This window comes from Myotis brandtii, unplaced genomic scaffold, assembly GCF_000412655.1.
Source record: "Myotis brandtii unplaced genomic scaffold, ASM41265v1 scaffold440, whole genome shotgun sequence".
NCBI classification, from domain to species: Eukaryota; Metazoa; Chordata; class Mammalia; order Chiroptera; family Vespertilionidae; genus Myotis; species Myotis brandtii.
The window spans coordinates 6,446,518-6,465,180 of record NW_005366834.1 but is presented as its reverse complement, the minus strand read 5'-3'; the positions used below and the strand labels follow the sequence as shown (position 1 = coordinate 6,465,180).

At 43.3% G+C, this 18,663-nt stretch overlaps 1 protein-coding gene across 2 annotated transcripts in view; it reads right to left on the bottom strand.

The window, feature by feature from the left end:
• Positions 1–18,663, bottom strand: part of FAM134B (family with sequence similarity 134, member B) — a 101,304-nt gene that overhangs the window by 24,233 nt on the left and 58,408 nt on the right. The window contains exon 1 of one of the 2 annotated variants that reach the window (XM_005874487.2): positions 13,395–13,934. The exons of the other annotated variant lie outside the window; for it this stretch is intronic. Within the exon in view, the coding sequence (XP_005874549.1) occupies positions 13,395–13,429 (35 nt within the window). The 5' untranslated portion in view covers positions 13,430–13,934. Of the gene's footprint in view, positions 1–13,394; positions 13,935–18,663 lie in introns of those variants that run through there. 2 annotated transcript variants of the gene reach the window in all.

The window sequence follows — 18,663 nt, the reverse complement described above, 5'->3', positions numbered from 1 at the left end:
GGGGGGGGGGGGGGGGGGGGGCGCTAAGCTTCAGGGACTAATCACCTGGGAGTAGTTAAATCCCCCTTTCTCAGATTTTCACCATGGGGTTTAAAAGGGCTATCATATCCTTATATATTGCCAACAATGGTCAATTTTAAGCTGCTTTTCCAATATTAGATAATTTCTCCCTTCTTTTATCTAGGATATACAGATTGTCCATTAATTCCAAACCATATTAACAAGAAATAAGTGTGAATATTCTTATATTTGGGGAATAACTTGAATGCTAACTGGGGACTAACAAAAAACTGAGCATTCAACTCAATCCAATAAATGTTAACTTACGTATATGTGCAGTGGGAACTGATTTAGGGTGTGGAATAGAGATTGGTGGTGTTGCATAAAATAAACTCCCCATGAATTATCTATGCTCCCTAGTTTATTTAAAGAGAAGAATTGAGTAAGTCAAACAACCCATATAAAGGATCATTCTTATGCTCACCCCTCCATCAATCTTTTGAGTTGTTTTGTCCACTTTTTAAAAAAAACAGCAAGATTTATTAGCAACTTGCCATTCCTGGCTCTCACCAATGCATTCAATTAGTTTTCATAGAGGTCAACAGCTGTTATGTACTAAGATAGAAGTTGACCTATTGTTTTAAATGTCAAAGTGGCAATGTTTTAAACAAGACACCACTTCATTTTTCTCTCATGTGCAGTAGAGCAGAGTGGTCCTGGGCTATATGGGCTCTCCATAATGTTGGAGATACAGGCTCGCTTTATCTTGTTGCCCGGATACTCTCAACATCATACTTCCATCCCACAGTCCAAGATAGTTACTCAGCTCCTGCCACCCCCATCCTTGGTCACAGCCAGCAGGAAGGGGAAAAGGGATCAGGAGGGCACTCTGGTTTCCCTGAAAGTCATGGCCTGTAAGTTGCATGCAAAGCTTCAGCCTACTTCCCACTGGCTGGAACAGGGTCACATGGCCATGCCTAGCTGCAAGAGAGCCTAGGAAATGTAAATCAATCAATTACCAGTGGCCATCATCCAGCTGAAACTTGAGATTCTATTACCAAAGGAAGGGAAGGTGGGTATTTGGGAACAAACAGCAGAATCTCCCACAACAATTCTCTTTTTGATCTCCTATTTCATCCGTTTACATAATTTATAATTAGAATGATGCAATTACAGTAGCAACAATAATAGGTATAATGAGATTTGTGAATAAATCTGACTTGGTAAACACACAACTCAAATATGGAAGCAGATATATACTAGAGTCAGGGTAGACAAACATTTTCTGGAAAGGGCCAGACAGCAAATATTTTTGGCTGTGTTGACCATCCAGTCTCTGTACTCAACTCTGCCATTACAGCTCGAGGACAGCCACAGGCAATATGAAAATGAAAGAGCACAGCTGTGTTCCAACAAAATTTAATTGACAAAAACAGGCTGTAGGCTGGATGTGGCCTCCAGGCTGCACTGGTCTGCTAGGTTCAGGGTGTCATGGGCTTCAGCCGAGTCCTGTACAGCAGTGATGGAGAGATTATCCCAACAAGCTGACTGAGAACCTTTCAAAGAGCTTCTACAACAACACCTCCCATGTATTGTGTACATACCAAGTGCTGGGAACTGTATCAGGAGCTTCATCGTAGTATCTGTAATCCTCACTACAATCTGACAATGTGAGCAAATGCCCCCATTTTCCAGGTGAGAAAGCAGGCACAGGCACGATGGAGTAGCACCAGATCAGACCTTTCCAGGTCTTTCCAGCCCCAGCCCATCAACCGCCCACGCCTATTTAACAGTCGTGGGCTGAAAAACGGTCCTATTACTAATCATAAATGAAACAGAAGCACACAACTTCTTGTCAGGTTTCTGGTGAAGATGTTAAATGCCAGCTTTGACTTGTAAAGTAGTACAAGGAGAAAGGTTTCCCTCTGATCTTAAAATAATCCTTGCCCTAGAAGTTTATCCAGGATTTAGCAAAGAGGCATCTAACCTTCAGATTTTCCCTAGGGGAAGTTTCTACCCTGTCAAGCTTCCGGATACTGGTAACTAATGGGGTTGGGGGGAGTCAAGGTGCCATTAATATCGTTGAAAACTTTTAGGGTCTTTCAAAATAAAACAAACAGATTCTTCTCCCACTGTTCCCCAACCCCACTCCCCATCTTCACCTTGGCACAGTGTGCTTCACTCACATAACCATCTCCAAGCATGGCAGGTCACACTAATTTGTCATAACATTCTTTCCAGAACCTTCTCAACGGGGCCCCATAATCCTTCTCAGAACCCCAGGCACCATTTCCAGTTTATAGGAGTTGGCACAAAAGAATGAAGCCATTTGCCATCAAACCGTCACACCTGCCTTATGGAACACAACAGCTTCCCATTTTCCCCTCTGCTGTGCCCAAAAAAGGGATTATCAGCTACTTCCTTTATCGTCTACGTCAATGTCTGTTGTATTTTAGTTTATTGAGCAAATCTCTTCTTGTTTCAGCAAGCAAGTGGGTTCATTCTAGGTTTATAACTAATCTACGTATGTATTCCTTTTACAACAAAGTCCACACCTCAAAGCCTTCCTTTGCAAAACAAATATACTTCTCAAAGAAAGTCTCCCACATTTTGAAAACTATGAAAAATTACAGCTATGTAGAATTCATGTTCAGTTTAACTACTTTGGAAGGCAAGTTAACCACCACTCACATTACAAGCTACTCCAGAAACACTTTTGTTAACTTCTGAGAAAAACGAGCCATGTTTAAACATACAAATGCCACATAATCTGTGGTCCTGCCTAGAACGCTCTAAGACATAGACACTAGTAATTTCCAAAACATACAAACACCTTTGTAATCCCCTCACCTTGTCTCAAGATGGAATTTACACGTTTAATTTTTATAGGCATAATTTGAAGATAATAGATGGGTTTGTTTTCTTTTCACAATACAGCACTTGCCTATAGTTCAACCAAAACAGCACCCTGAGATGTCCCTCCTGAGTCACCGAGCAGTGTTTGTGCGCGGCTGCTTGTTCTGTTTACAGCCAGCCAGAGGCCACATCATGATGGTAATTACTGCGTGACACTCCCTCCTCCTCAGGCACCACCCCGTGTGGGTGTCTGAGCACCAGTCTCCACCCTTGAAGCACAGCACCCCTCATACACAGAGAGGGGGTTTGGGGGGGTTCGAGCCTTTCCCTCACCTCTTCCCACATGTACATTCACAAGTGCAGTCCCCGGTCCAAGACAAAGAACTCACACTCTGGATTCCTCCCCAGAAACTGCAGAAACTACACAGCAACACCCTTAAGAGCTCCCTACGTGGCATTTACCCAGCGGGGTGACAATCACACCCAGGGCAGGCCAATCCTGCAAAAAATGAGGCTATAGCTGGGGAGGTGAGGGGCCTGGCAGATTGACAGGAACCTCTTTTTAAGACGGGCAACAACACTGCCCTCTTGACCACCACCTAAACTTGTGTGTGTCTCCCAGGGACAGCTGGGACCCTCCCACTGTTTCCCAACTTCTGCATCAGGACACTTTGTGACCTAGATGGACTGCCATGCATTACTACATCTAGGTTTTGCCTCCAGCCTTTGCCAATGTGGATTCACAGACAAGCAGGTGGTGGAGGTGCGTGGTGTGAAGGTACAGGAGGAGCAAAGAGGTTAGAACAGATGAATGAGAGTATGAGAAAAATCAGAAGAAATACAGGTAAGAGCAGATCAGGGTTGGAACCGTTTCTGCCTGATTGCATCTCACGCAGAGGAGACACTGGATGAGGTCATATTACTCCGGCCAAAGACCCAGAAGCCAATATTCCCCCAGGAGGTCATTTTTATTTTCCCATTCAGAGTTTACTGGTGATTTCACAAGAACAGCTGAAAAAACATTGACAGAGTTTTAACTCACTTCTGCCTGAAGGTCCTTCCTCTGAGTTTGGGCTGGTTCGTACACATTCTTACTAGGCTGCCATGTGGCCAACCAGCCCCAGAGACAAACTGAAATCCCTGGATTTGAGCCGAAGGAGAAGTTGGACTGCTGAAGACAATTCCTGATTTTCAAAGCAGCCTTTCTGTGGGTATTGCAAGCCGATGCTTCTCAAGCACAACATCAAGCATTGTCTTCCTCTCACCCTATCTCACTGTGACTGACCTTCTCTAGAACGGAATCGCTTCTGTCCCCTTGTCCTAAGTTAGAAACCAGGTGAATGGAAGACTTCATTTTCGGTTTCTCCACATATAGGTACATATTTAACTTGCAAGTGGCCGAGGCTATTTCTTGGTAATTATTTTATCTCATTTCCTTCCTTAAAGAACTTTAAGTGGCTTATAAAAGTTTATAGAAAACAAGGAATGAAATAAACACAGAAGGGAGCAGAGCCTGTTGGCCTGCCAGGTGCACCTGCATAAATGGAGGACCTTCACCCAGGAAGTGCAGCCCACCCAGGGCCCAGAGCTTGGGGGCAGAGCCTGGGGTGGTGTCACCCCCACACTGGGTCTCTTCGCTGGATGCCTTAGCACACAGCTATTACAGCCATGGGGGGAGGGAGTGGCCCCACCGGGAATGGCGCTGAAGGGCCTGATGGGAAAGAACATAAACCCAGGGGAAGAGTATACAAAAATGCATTCCAAAGGATTCCAGACACTTGCTAGAAGTGAGCTGCCATTTTATCTCCCGGTGACTATATCAGAGATGGAAATACGATCACTTAGAAGATTCACGGTGCTCATAAGATTAAAACAAACCAACTGGACAAGAGATACACACATGCCCTGAACCTGAACTTCCTCCTGTGGATACTCGGCTCACTGTCAGCTGCACTGGGCAGACAGCCTTGCTTCCGGCTAGAAGAGGTACGTTCACTTAACACGGGTCTGTGGCACAACACTCAAGCTCACCTGGGTTAAAGCAGTCCTACGAAGGATAAAAACAATGTGAACCAAACACATGCCCCTCGTGGCCGTATTCCAAATGTGAAGAACACGCAAACCATCCAGATCAGACCAACCAGCATGCACTGGGCAATTCTGCTTCGACCCTGGTTGAGAACACCATCTAGTGAGAGCGGATGGATGGCACACACAGAGGACCTTCCACACACATTATGGATAATCAGGATATTCACAAGGATTAGGCCACAGATGGTAAGGTGTTTTCACTCAAAGTGACCTATTTAGTAGTGTTTAAGGCAATGTGTAACTTACATAAATATTATTACTATTACAGTGGGGCCTTGACTTACGAGTTTAATTTGTTCCGAGACCGAGCTCGTTAACTCAAATTACTCTGTCAACTCAATGCAAAAAATCGGCCGAGAGACAGCTGGTATCTCAAAAAACTCGTTAGTCGGGACACTCGTAAGTCAAGGCCCCACTGTAACTGCTTTTTGAGGACTTACAATGAGGTATTAAATAAAGTAAATATTTAACGTGGATTGCTATATTTAAGCTATAAAATAAGTCTATAAAGTATTATTAACCCCATTTTACTGGTAAACAAAATGCAAGATTAAGCAAGATTAAGAAACTTTCCCAAGGTCACCCAGCTAGTAAATGGTGAGGCTGGGATCTGCAGCCAGGATTGGAAATAGCTTTGCCTAATTCCAAAGGCCATGCCTAGGGTCACTCTACACAATGGATGAAACAGGTAAGTGTTTATGCCTTAAGATGTGAACTTCAAAGAAATGGAAAGTTATTCTATATAAGTAAGTATATTCATCAAGAAACTATACATTTCTCTATTAGAAAGAGATGTCATTGGTCAGCAATTTTTTCTTATTAAATTTATTGGGGTGACATTGATCATATAGGTTTCAGGTGTGGGTTTCTATGTTATAAGATCTGTATATTGCACTGTGTGCTTACCACCCAAAGTCAAATCTTCTCCTGTCACCATATATGGTCAGCAATTTTTTTTAGGCGAGGAAGCCAGATAGAAAGTTTTACCATAAATAAATAAATATACATATATATTTCAGAAAGAAAGGGAGAGGGAGAGAGAGATAAAATTGAATCAGTAATGAGAATCACTGATTGGCTGCCTCTTGCACACCCTACACTGAGGATAGACCCTGCAACCCAGGCACGTGCTCTGAACTGGGAATCAAACCGTGACCTCCTGGTTCATAGGTCGATGCTCAACCATTGAGCCATGCCAGCTGGGCAATATGGCAAAAACAATTTTCAATAATATATTAATACTATATATGGAAAAAAACCAAAGGGTAGAATATTTTGCAGACATTAAAAAATGCTTCCAGATGTTAGAGGCCATTGGGAAATGCTCCAGAGAAAAATAAAGCAGCATACAAAATTGTATATATCAGCCCTGGCCAGGTGGCTCAGCTGGTTGATGCGATGTCCTGTACGCCAAAAAAAAAAAAAAAAAGGTTTCAGGTTCAATCCCCAGTTGGGTGTGTATATAGAAGGCAACTGATCAATGTTTCTCTCTAGCATTGATGTTTGTCTCTATCTCTCTCCCTCTCTAATATATATATATTTCTCTCTAAAAATCAATAAACATATCCTCAGGTGAGGATTTAAAAAACTGTATATATCATATATAATTATTGTAACTTTGCCAAAAACATCTGTCCAAGGAAATACTTGAAAACAAATATTATTTTAGGGCAGTAAGATACCAGTTGATCCTTTCTTCTTTTTTAAAAAATTATTTATTTATTTATTTTGATTTATTTATTTTTTGAGAGAGAGAGAGATGGAGAGAGAGAAAAAAAATTGATGTGAGAGAGGAACATAGATTGGTTGCCTCCCATATGCACCCGGACTGGGAATTGCACGTGCAATCTGGGTAATGTGCCCTGACCGGGAATGAACCGGAGACCTTTCGGTGCATCAGACTACACTCAATCAACTGAGCCACACCGGCCAGGGCGGTCCTTTCTTCTTTATATTCATTTTTCCCCTACAGGTACTGTTTTATTTCTCCAAGTGGGAAAACAACATTGTGTATGAGATTTGCCCCTCGGGCAAGCCCTTGAGCTCACATACCTTCTGTGGGACCCAGATTTACACAGTGAGAAGAAGCAAGACAACCGGGTGGATCTAGACACGAGTTGCCCATGAAGGGACAAAAGGCTGGGAGTAAGGAAAGCCCACACAATGGACTTTTCCTCTTAGGGACAGCTTCTGTTGGCAGCCCTGGGACAGGCCGGGGACAGCTCTTCCCATGGCCCAACACACAGCAGCTATAGGCCTCCTTTGGTGTGGGAAACTAAAGAGACCTCCATCACATTTTAGGGATGACAAAAATCAGTCACCTGCTTTATAAACTAGAGATCAGCTTGAACAGGGGCTTGGGGAGCCACAAGGGTTTGGGAAGCATGCTGCTTGTTAGCTGGCGATTAAGACATCGGACACAAACAACCTCCGGCAGCAAGGACAGATTAGAATTCTTAATCAATTTCAAATATTAGCCCAGCTGGGTCAAAAGAGGATTTCAAAAGTGGTAAACAGTTCCTATGCTTGAGAGACATTTTCCAAGACTGTGCTGGAAGATGGAAGAAAAATAAGGCATTCGTTCCTTCAACAAGCCTTTCCTGAATGGCTCGTATGCCCTCAGGACGAGTCAATGAAGAAGATGCAGCAATGCTGGAAGGAAATGCTAACTCTATCAAAGTACAGTCTTTGTGAGCTGGAGCCACAGTCCTTGGTAAGCTGGAGCTGACCCCCACAGGCTTTCCAGAACCAGTTCTGTGCACCTTTCCCAGCTCCACTTTCAGCGATCTCCTGGGGGTGTCTTGAAGAGGAATCAACAAAAGCTAAGATAAGGGCTTCCCCTCCCCCAGAGACCAGCACACCACTACCAAGAAGGCCCAACCACGGGGTCCTCCATTCCTCTCCACTCATCTCCAGCCACTCTTTCCTTTCTCCCTTGTGCCAAACATACTGACCTATCTGAGCCTCAGAACCACCCCGTGTGTCACCACCATATGACTATGTATGTGTCTAACTGCGCAGGCTCAGGAGTCAGCCGCCTGCCTTTGAATAGCAAGCCCTTCACTCCATGGCTGTGTGAACTTCCGCCTCTCTGTGCCTTCTTCAAAGCCAAAAGCAGCGTAAGGACTTTTTCAGACATACAAAAGCTGAAGTAGGCTTGCTCATGGAAACCCATCTCACCTAAAGCTTGAGGTGGGGCGTGCTGGTTGGGTTTCTTGGTGAGGGTTCTCCTAGCCCAGTGATGGCGAACCTTTTGAGCTCAGCGAGTCAGCATTTTGAAAAACCCCAACTTAACTCTGGTGCCGTGTCACATATAGAAATTTTTTGATATTTGCAACCATAGTAAAACAAAGACTTATATTTTTGATATTTATTTTATATATTTAAATGCCATTTAACAAAGAAAAATCAACCAAAAAAATGAGTTCACGTGTCACCTCTGACACGCGTGTCATAGGTTCGCCATCACTGTCCTAGCCTCATCTCATATTTTAAAGAAATAGTATCATCAAAGGATAAGCTTCATCAACAATGTAAAATTAAGACTCTCATCAGGCCAACCTGAATTATGAAAACATCTGGATTAAAAACTATATTTAAATCAATTTCTTTTAAATCCTCCAAGAATAAAATCCAATGCAATTGCTAATGCCATTTTCAAATACTAACTAGGCCATGTGCCTTCAAAGGGCTTCGGTTTTCTTAAATAAGATGGCCCTTCGAATACCCAGAGCCCAGATGGAACCTCGCCACTCAAGAGCAGAGCAGAAAGATCTGTGAGCAAACGAGATCGCCACTGCAGAGGTACAGCTTTAGAAGCTCAGTGGCCTTTTCCAATAGAGGTTTTAGGTTTTTACTATGTTATATGACAAGTCAAATAACCATGCTTTAGAGAATCCTACAGTAACAGCCAATATTTTGCTTCTTCACCACTAAAACCGCATATTGTCCTTTCGATGATATTCTACTTATTGGTTAAATATGAGATTTGCCTGGAGCATAAGCAGGTACTTTGAACAATCTAAAGACCAGCTGCTCTCTGTGATCCTCCCAGGGGCCTCCAGCAGTGCTCTTTCCCGGTTCCATGGTGAGAAGACTCCAAATTGCCCTCCCTCACCGTGGACCTGAGAAACCTGTCCAAAAAAGAACGACAGTGGGGCCTGTCACACACTCAGAGCCCACCCCCCAGATCACCCAATGGTCAGACTCACTGTATAAAATGGTTCTCTTTCTGTCATGATTTCAAGCACCTATGAAAGGCCTGGGAGGCCACGCAGGGGACCCAGTTATCTGTCACCCAATGGGTGACCCCACACTGTCTTTGAACTTCCACTGTATCAGCCTCAATGCTTAGGTTTTCATGATGGGTAATTTATACTGATTTCTGAAATGCACATCCACCTAATTTCCAACTGTGGACTTAGTTATGTTCCCAAACTTAGCACTTTTACACCTCAGATTCCACATTTCCATGAGAGGTGATCAATGGTGCTGAAGTTCTCAGTCCGACTCACAAAAGCATGTTACCTCATAATGTCTCTGAAGGATTTAGGTGGCCCCACCCTCACCCCAAACCCTTCCTTCAAACCCTCGAATGATGTCTCACCACCTTGACTGGCATCTACCCTCCCACTCTGGCCTATGAGATGCCGTGGGCCCGGCCAGGCCTTTTCCTGCTCATTGCTCTCCACGCCTGCCTTTCTGTTCCTATAGGCGGCAATTTATCCCCCTCTCAGGGTCTGAACTCATGCTGGGGCCTCTTCTAAAGCACCCCCTTCTCACATCCTCTCATGGCCAGCTCCTCACATCCCAGTGCCCAGGGCACCTCCTCGGAGAGGCCTCTGAACTACTCTTTCATACCACACACACGCCAGGGAGTCGCCCACAGTACCCTTTGAAAAGATCTTAGCCCTTATTTCTCAACGTGTTAAGTGTCTGTCTCCCCCATTCAGACTGTATGCTCCATGAGAGCAGGGGCCGAACCCCGCACCCTACCACCTGGTGTAGCCACTGGCTTAGGTGCCGCACTTGATAAACACATACACAGCGAGTGTGTGCACATGATGACCTCGCGTGGAAGTGCTTCTATAAGACACGTTCAGAACTCAGTCGTGGTAGCTGGGGTCCATCCCCCTTGCTGGCAGCTGGAAAAGGGAATGTTTTACCTGTCCACATCCCTCCACCCAGTTACTAACCACATCCTGGTACTAACCACACCCAGGTGCTAACCATACCCAGGTACTAACCAAGCACACCCAGGTACTAACCATACCCAGGTACTAACAACATCCAGGTACTAACCACATTCAGGCACTAACCAACCACATCCAGGTACTAACCACATCCAGGAACTAAGCACACCCAGCTACCAAGCACACCCAGGTACTAACCACATTCAGGCACTAACCAACCACATCCAGGTACTAACCACATCCAGGTACTAACCATATCCAGGTACTAAGCACACCCAGGTACTAACCACATCCAGGTACTAACCACACCCAGATACTAACCACATCCAGGTACTAACCACATCCATGTACTGACCACATCTAGGTACTAACCAACCACATGCAGGTACTAACCACATCAAGGGCGTGCACTGCTGCCTCCACGGTGAAGCTCCAAATCTGATGGAACGAGGGACCACGTAGAGCCAGGCTCTGGCCAGGGTCTAATTTTCCTCGTATTTCTTGATCCTGGGGGCTGCCCCCACTTTTTTCCTTCTTCTTCAGCTTCCTGCTTGGGTTTCTGCCTCCCTTAGTCTGCTACAGAATGGCATTCTTTCACACCCTCTCCCTGCATCCCCTGACCTTGAAACTGGGACAGAGCCTTTGGAGGTTGTTACCAGAGTATTTATCACTGGGGACAAGCTAACAGGGAGGAGGAGGTCCCAGCAGGCGTGCTCTCGGACACACTTGGTGAGGGGAAAAGGCTGGCCGTGAGGCACAGAGCGGCTGGCACAGGGTGCCCCCGCACATGCATGAAGCTTCATGTCATTTGGTTTCCACTTATTGAAAGCACTACATTCAGAGTTTGCTCCCTGACCGTTCCAGAGCAATTCAGGGCCCCAAAGTCCAAAACGGGACCGAGGTAACATGAAGAAGCTGCGTGTGAGACTCCACCGTGGCCTGCAGCTCTCAGGCCTTAATAGCAAGTGTGGTCAGCAACCCGCCACTTATAGTTATTTCTCTTTTACCCGTGGCATCCGAGGAGTCTTCCAGTGGCACTTCATCTCAAATTTAGCAAGAGTAAAACTCCCTCTCGAGAGTAACATTTTATTTCCAGCCTGGCTCCCAACGTTCACCCTGTCCAGGGTACCCTCTCTAACTTTCTGCATAGATGGGGGGAAAACAAACATACGAAGCAAAGCTTATTGTATAGAAAACCATAAACTGTTCAGAGCAGGGAGTTAGCTCATCAAAATAAGACAGTGGGAAGTGGGGGTATATTACTTCAAAGGAGTGAGAGGGAGTTTCCCATTTTTAGCAAATATATTATCAGTCCTTGGTAATAATAATAATTATTAGATAGATTTTTTCCCCTCTTGTCTGTGTGTCCTCTGTAACCAATTAAACAAATTCTTCTTAAAACAATCTATGTTTGTCGTTAAACATCACAAACTATTAGTTCAAAATATTTGTAATTATCTACAATTAATTATTATTGAATTGTGATGATGTTCCATTTCATTAAGGCAACCCTTCTTACATTTCTGCCAAATCTCTCCCTTCAATGTCTAAAATAATCAGGCACCCTAGGTATTTGTTGTAGTGGTCTATGAAAAACCCCATTCAACAAGCATTTATTCAAAATGCCTATTCTGTGCAAATTTCTATGCAGAGAGCTGGTGGGAATGCCAAGATGCTAAGAGAAAAGGAGAAAGTGCTGCCTTCAGAAGTGCTGACTACCATGGGGTGTGGGAGTGGGAGGGAGGTGATACACACAATACAGGTAGATCAAGCCCATCATCTCAAAACCAAGGCTGACATTTACATTTCTCTGAAAATGTTTTCTAAACTAGTTGGCTAGCCCCTGTCCTAAATCTAGGCACTTTTATAAATGCTCTCCTCAAGGACTTGATTTAAGGTCTCATTTTATATAGAAAGTTGTTTTATTATCCAATTAAATATCAACTTAATGTCCCCATTTGTTGTCCTGGGAAGAAATCTGGGTGAAAATTAAAACTAGAAAGCTACAGAGAGAAGTAGCTTTTAAGGACACAATTACAACTCATTACAATCAGCACAGACAATACACATACACAAGCACACACACACATACTACATCATATAACCATGGCTGAAAAGGGCTTACCTTACAGAAAATAACAACAAAAACACTGGTACCCCTGTTCATACAGAGCTACCAGTTTCCACCTTTTTTGACCATAAAATTGTCAACAGCCCCTTTTCCTTTTTAAACAGCTTTAAATGTATTTATTTTTCCCATTGCAATTCCATGTTATATTAGTTCAGGTACACAGCCATAATGGTTAGACATTTACGTAACTTAGGAAGTGGTCATGCTGACAAGTCCAGCACCCACCTGGCACCATACATAGTCACCACAATACTATTGACTGACTGTATTCCCTAGGCTGTTCTTTACATCTTGTGACTGTTTTGTAACTGCCAATTTGCACTTCTTAATCCCTAAACCTTTTTCACCCAGCCCCTCCACCCCCTTCCCATTTGGCCACCATCAGTTTGTTCTCTGTATTTGTGAGTTTGTTTCTGCTTTGTTTTCTTTCTATTTCTTCATATCTGAATTTCCATGACCCGAATTAGAATTCCAATGAAACTGATTCATACAAATGTTGTTAATACAGCAATGGGGCTAGAAATGAGACCTTTGATATGGGCACCTGTGATAGAGGAATAATTGCCTGTTTTCTTTTCCATCTCCCTCCCCTCTCCTTAGAGCCAGATATTAGTAAAAACATTGATACAATTAATGTTCTGCATATGGGCTTCAACTGAGCACATTTTAAAAGATAAGAACTGTGGTTTGTTTGTTTAAGTGTTGTAATATCAAAACTGGTATATTAGTTTAATACTTAACCTTTATAAAATATTCAACAAGTCTTTAAAATGCAAATATTTTACAAAATGTTCACTAGCTTAGATTTTCAAGAACTATCATCTAAAGTTAAAAATCAAACATCAAAAAATTCAAATAGACTTTACATTGTAGGAAGAAATACTTTTTAAAATTTCACACCATCACTTCCTCGTTGAAGAAAAACACTTATTTACATATGTTTCTAAGGGTACATTAAGTTAATTTTATGTCTCTTTCCTGCTAAAGAAAATTCAGTTTTCTGGAGTTAAGGAATTACATTCTAATTCTTTTTTATTTTCATTTAAAAGTAGTCATAATATTTTTTTAAAGAGAACTAGCAAATGAACTAGACTGAAGAAGAAGTAAATATATAATGTAATTACCTTTTGTCTGGTCCCAAGTCCTCACCTTCAGGCATGTCTGCCCTTTAAAAACGCAAAGAGAGGGGAGAAGGCTGCAGCACGTCCGTGCCCAAGGTTTCTTCTCCACTCTAACGCGACCACAGGAGGGAAAATCCCAGTAGTCAAGTTCTTTCCTTTTTGGAAAAAAAAAGCACTCCTCCCTTACTCAGAAAGTAGGTGTTTACAAACTTCCAACGCTCTTGCCTGCCGTGAATGAAGCTAAGAGCTGAGTTATTATGACTGTCCCCTTCTAAAAATAAATAGGTCACCTCTTACTCCCAGTACCGTGACAGGCAGCTGGGAGCAAGCTCGGCCCAGCTGCCCCGCATTTTCTGTCCAGTCGTGTGAGGAGGTGTCACCACCCAACTATTAACCTTTGTTGGGATGACCTCACCTAGGCCTGCCTACCCTTTCTTTTTCCTTTTTTTTTCCCCCTGGCATGACCAGGCACCCCACCGACAGGCAGCGTGGCCACGGGGAGCTTGGAACTTCAGCCGGGCTATCAGGTCTCCAACCCCCAGGAGGGAGCTGAAGGGTGGAGAGCAAAATGGGCCGAATGTGCCAGAGCTGAGAGGTTTGTTTGTTCTGAGAACACTTTTGCCACTCAGCAAAAGAGCTTTCACTTAGGGAAAAAAAAATGCCCATAAACAATGATGTTTTGAGGGATAGTGTGTTGCATGAAAATCTTTCCTTAGGTCATTGAGACTTCTCAACTCAGAATAAGTTTGCACACAAATAGGAGCCCCTGTGCTCCTCTGGGCAACATGGTCTTTCCCACAGGACTCCCCTCTGTCATCAGGGAGCAGCCTGACATGGGACACAGCTCGGCTCATCACTACCTCGGAGTCATCAATCACTAGGTACCCTCTTTGCTGCCACTTCTCAGACCAGGACAAAAATCACTTCAATTCTTTTACCAAAAGGCTAAGAGAAAAGTTTGTACCAAGGTGGTCAAAAGGTACAAATTTCCCTTTACAAAATAAGTCATGCAGCTGTCATGGACAGCCTGGTGACTATAGTTAATAATGCTGTATTGTATATTTGAAAGTTGCTGAGAATAGATCTTAAAAGTTCTCATCACACAAAAAAAATTTGTAATCGTGTGGTGACAGATGGTAACTAGATTTGTGGTGGTCATTTCATAATATATGCAAATATTGACTCATTATGTTATACACCCAAAACTAATATAATGTTACATGTCAATTAAAATAAATACTTCAATTTAAAAATAGAAAGTATAGCTCCAGCCTCAGTTAAAGGAGGGCAAAAGGCTAAAGAAATATTACTGAGATTCCTTTAGAAATATATCCTAAATGCTTTTTGCATACAAACTTGAAACTACTTTGTTTTCCTGATTGGTAACATTAAGTAAGGCAGTAAGCAAGATCTAATTATTAAGAAACAATATACCTTTCTTTTTTAAAAAAAATATATTTTATTGATTTTTACAGAGAGGAAGGGAGAGGGATAGAGAGTTAGAAACATCGATGAGAGAGAAACATTGATTAGCTGCCTCCTGCACACCCCCTACTGGGGATACTGGGGATGTGCCTGCAACCAAGGTACATGCCCTTGACCGGAATCGAACCTGGGACCCTTCAGTCCACAGGCGGACACTCTATCCACTGAGCCAAACCGGTTAGGGCTACCTTTCTTTTTTAAAAAATGCCTGTACTCCATTGTCACGTTATAGCTGATCCTAGCAATACATCTATAGCTAATGTGTATTTCACATTTATGTTTCAGAGTGACTTCTAGCCACTGAGCCAAACCGGTTAGGGCTACCTTTCTTTTTTTTAAAAATGCCTGTATTCCATTGTCACCTTATAGCTGATCCTAGCAATACAGCTATAGCTAATGTGTATTTCACATTTGTTTCAGAGTGACTTCTACTGCATTAAAGAACTGAAAAGTCAAAACAAATCACATCATCTGCTTTCCTTCGGTAGTGTTAGCTATTTTGTGATACATGCATGTCATAATTCAAGACATTTCTTCAGTATTTCATACAAGATCTACAGTTGTTGACCTGAAAGTCGAAGGTTAAGTCGGTGCAGACACCCTCACACATAACTCAAATACCGTTGACCTTGAAAGAAAACAGCCATCAGCAGAGCTCTGAAGAGCAAGCTGGGCAGGAGCCTCTCAGCACTAAAGCAATGGGCTGTGTTGTTAGAAATGTGAGGATTAAGGAACTTAAAGGTGAAGCACTGAAAATATGATCAGTGAGAATACTGCTGTACTTTTATTTAATCTTAACAAAAAGTGCTAATTCTCTGATCTAACTCTCAGTTCTGACCATTCTTTCCCATTAATTTTACCTTTTGTTCTCCTAAGTGTCTAGTTTACTACTTCTTGACTATCCGAGCCCAGCTGCTGCTGAACTTAGCTGCTGGCTACTACAGACTGAGTATGTCCCTGAAAGCTGCCTCTCAATTTTAAAGGGCCGCTAACTGATCGGTGCGGTAACAGCTGAACTGCCCATTACTACCAAGAAATAGTGACTAAAACATTTCCTTCAAGCACTCCTTCATGCATTTTGTACTTACTGGCTTCCAACAAGAAAAACAAGCAAACCAAATCTCATACACACAGACAACAGTATGGTGGTGACCAGAGGAAAAGGGAAGAAGGGAGTAAGGAGTAAAGGGGGCCAAATATATGGTGACAGAAGATGATTTGACTTTGGGTGGTGGGCACACAATGCAATATACGAATCATGTGTCATAGACTTGTACACTTGAAACCTATGTAATCTTATTAACCAATGTCACCCCAATACATTTAATATAAAAAATCATTTGCTTCAACCATGAATTCCCCTTTGGTATATTTGTGTTCATTACTGAAATCAAAGGACAAGAAGGGAAAACACGGATATCACAGACTGACACAGTGGGTGGCTTCCTCGCATCAATGCCGCCTTCAGCCCTGCGGGGGTTGGGGTGCCAAGGATTCCCTCATCTCTGCTGACCTGAAGTCCACTGGGCATCCTGGAGAATAGGACAGGGAGAGCCCCTGAGGGCCACAGGCACTGAAACAGGCTCAGCAAAGTGAGGTGATCTGCTGTTGAGAGAATTACAGATCCGAGTAACTCTTTTTGATTACTGGTATAACATAGCATTTGGGGTGGGGAAGCTTTTATCGCTTTGAAAGCCACAAATGTAGGACAAGTCTCAGTAGGATTCCACCAAGTAGAAAGGAGAAGGGACTGTCTCAGTGGTGTGGCACGTTGTGATTACCCGTCATTACCAAATGCATCATTGACACCATGTACATACAGGGTCATTTGATCCTTTAAAAAAAATTTTTAATCTAAGGAGGGGGGGGATGTAAACTCTACAAATAACACATCTGCCCACTCACTCAGCAGGACGGTGGGTGACAGCGGATGGGGAAGAGGAGGAAGTGACATGAAGTGAGTACAGGAGTAGCCTCAGGAAACATGGAGAGGAAAGCGGCCCTTCAGCGACTGCTTAAGGAAGGACCACATGAAACGAGGCTGGTGCTCGGACCTCATGCGTCATCACCCTACGTCACTGGCTTGTTTTTTTATTATATCCTGTGTTTACTGAGACCCATCTCATTGCACTAAACATGGTCCCTACAAACTCATTTGTGATCCCCCTCTCTGAGGCGCTGTAGTCACCTGAGATTGGTTTTGTTCCTGCCTACTTACTCATTCCTTCTCTTCTTAAAACATAGTTGATATGTTTCTGTATCAAGCCAATTTCTTTCTTTATCTCCTCTTCTTCTCATCCTTCCCCAACTCCTACTCCATCCAAAAAAATCTATAAAACTCCAACAGAAGTACAGACACTGGTAGAAATCAAATTCCCTAGGGGGCCAAATGTTAACATTGGTTCAAGCTTACCTCCACAGCACACACCTGTTCCTGAAGAGTTTTGCTTGCTTATGTAAAGCTCTCTTCAAAGGCTCTATGTATATTTCAGGGGCAAAGGTCTTTGGTTCCAAGAAATTTAGAACACATAGCCAGAGGAGAAAAAGAAGTCTGGCAGACCTCACTGCTTTTAGCAAGCATAAGGAAATGGAAAATTTCTAAGATCACGAATCCTAGAAACAGAGGTCTTTGTGAACTGTGGAAATCTAGAGTGACTGAACAAGAGTGGCACACAGCTCAACACAAATCTTATCTCTTGAGCTTAAAAATATAATGCAAGATAGAGGGCAATAATAACCTTCAGCTTAACTATGAATTACGTAATACGTTTGTTATATGTTGATCTTCCTTATCATATGTTCTGTAGATCAATGTTAAAAATTACTTTTCATTCTTACACAGCACCTGATAGGATGCTTCTTGGCTAACGTTTACCCAGCGGAGAAGGCAAACTGCACTGGAGACTTTCCACTTGACTAGGCCTGCAACAGGGAATCATTATTTCCACATTAGTTTTGAGGTGATGGGTTGGGTGGCCAGAAAGCCTCCTTCTATCCCTTTTCCTTTGCACCAAGTGACACCATTGTGGTCTTGGCTGGCTGAGCTCCACCTGCTGACCCAGCCTTGGTTGGGGATGAGAAATCCCTTCAGACGTTGAAAGAACGTCTCCTCCAGGCAATGGTGTTTGAGGAAATATGCTCCCTGGGCCAATATCCTACAGCCTGTAGGCATTTTTGAAGAGGAAGCAGCCCCTTTAGAAGCTTTTGCTATAAGAAAACCTGAGCATCTGCAAATCCTGGTAAGTGGGAAAGAAGTCGGCCTTGAGTTAAGAGACCTCATAACTGCTTCTCGTAGAAGGGCAGACCCCACCAACAACTTCATGGGCAGGTCTCCTTATTGCCTCAACCACTCTGTCTGTCTGCCTGTCTGATAATAAATCTGGCCTCTCAGAAACATGGTGTATCTCCTTCAGGCCACCTCAGGGTTCCAAATGACACAACTTGAAGGTGTCTCATAAGTGACTTCATTCCCACCAGGTCTGAGGAAAACCCCTTCAATGAACAGCAAAAAGGAAGAAATCCAAAACCTGAACCCTGAAGAGCCTCAGAAGAGAACTTGGGCCCAGTGAGACTCTGACGAGGTTAATCCCCAGTTTCCTGTCTCCACAACCATTCCTTGTGAGGGGTTTCCTCCAGCACCTCTCTCCTATAAGCATAACAAACTTGCTTTATTTTAATGAACTTTTTGTTTGGGTAGAATTTTAGCTTTCTAGAACAGTTGCAGAGGAAGCACAGGGAACTCACATGTACCCCTCACCCAGCTCCTCCTGGGTCAGCATCTCTCACT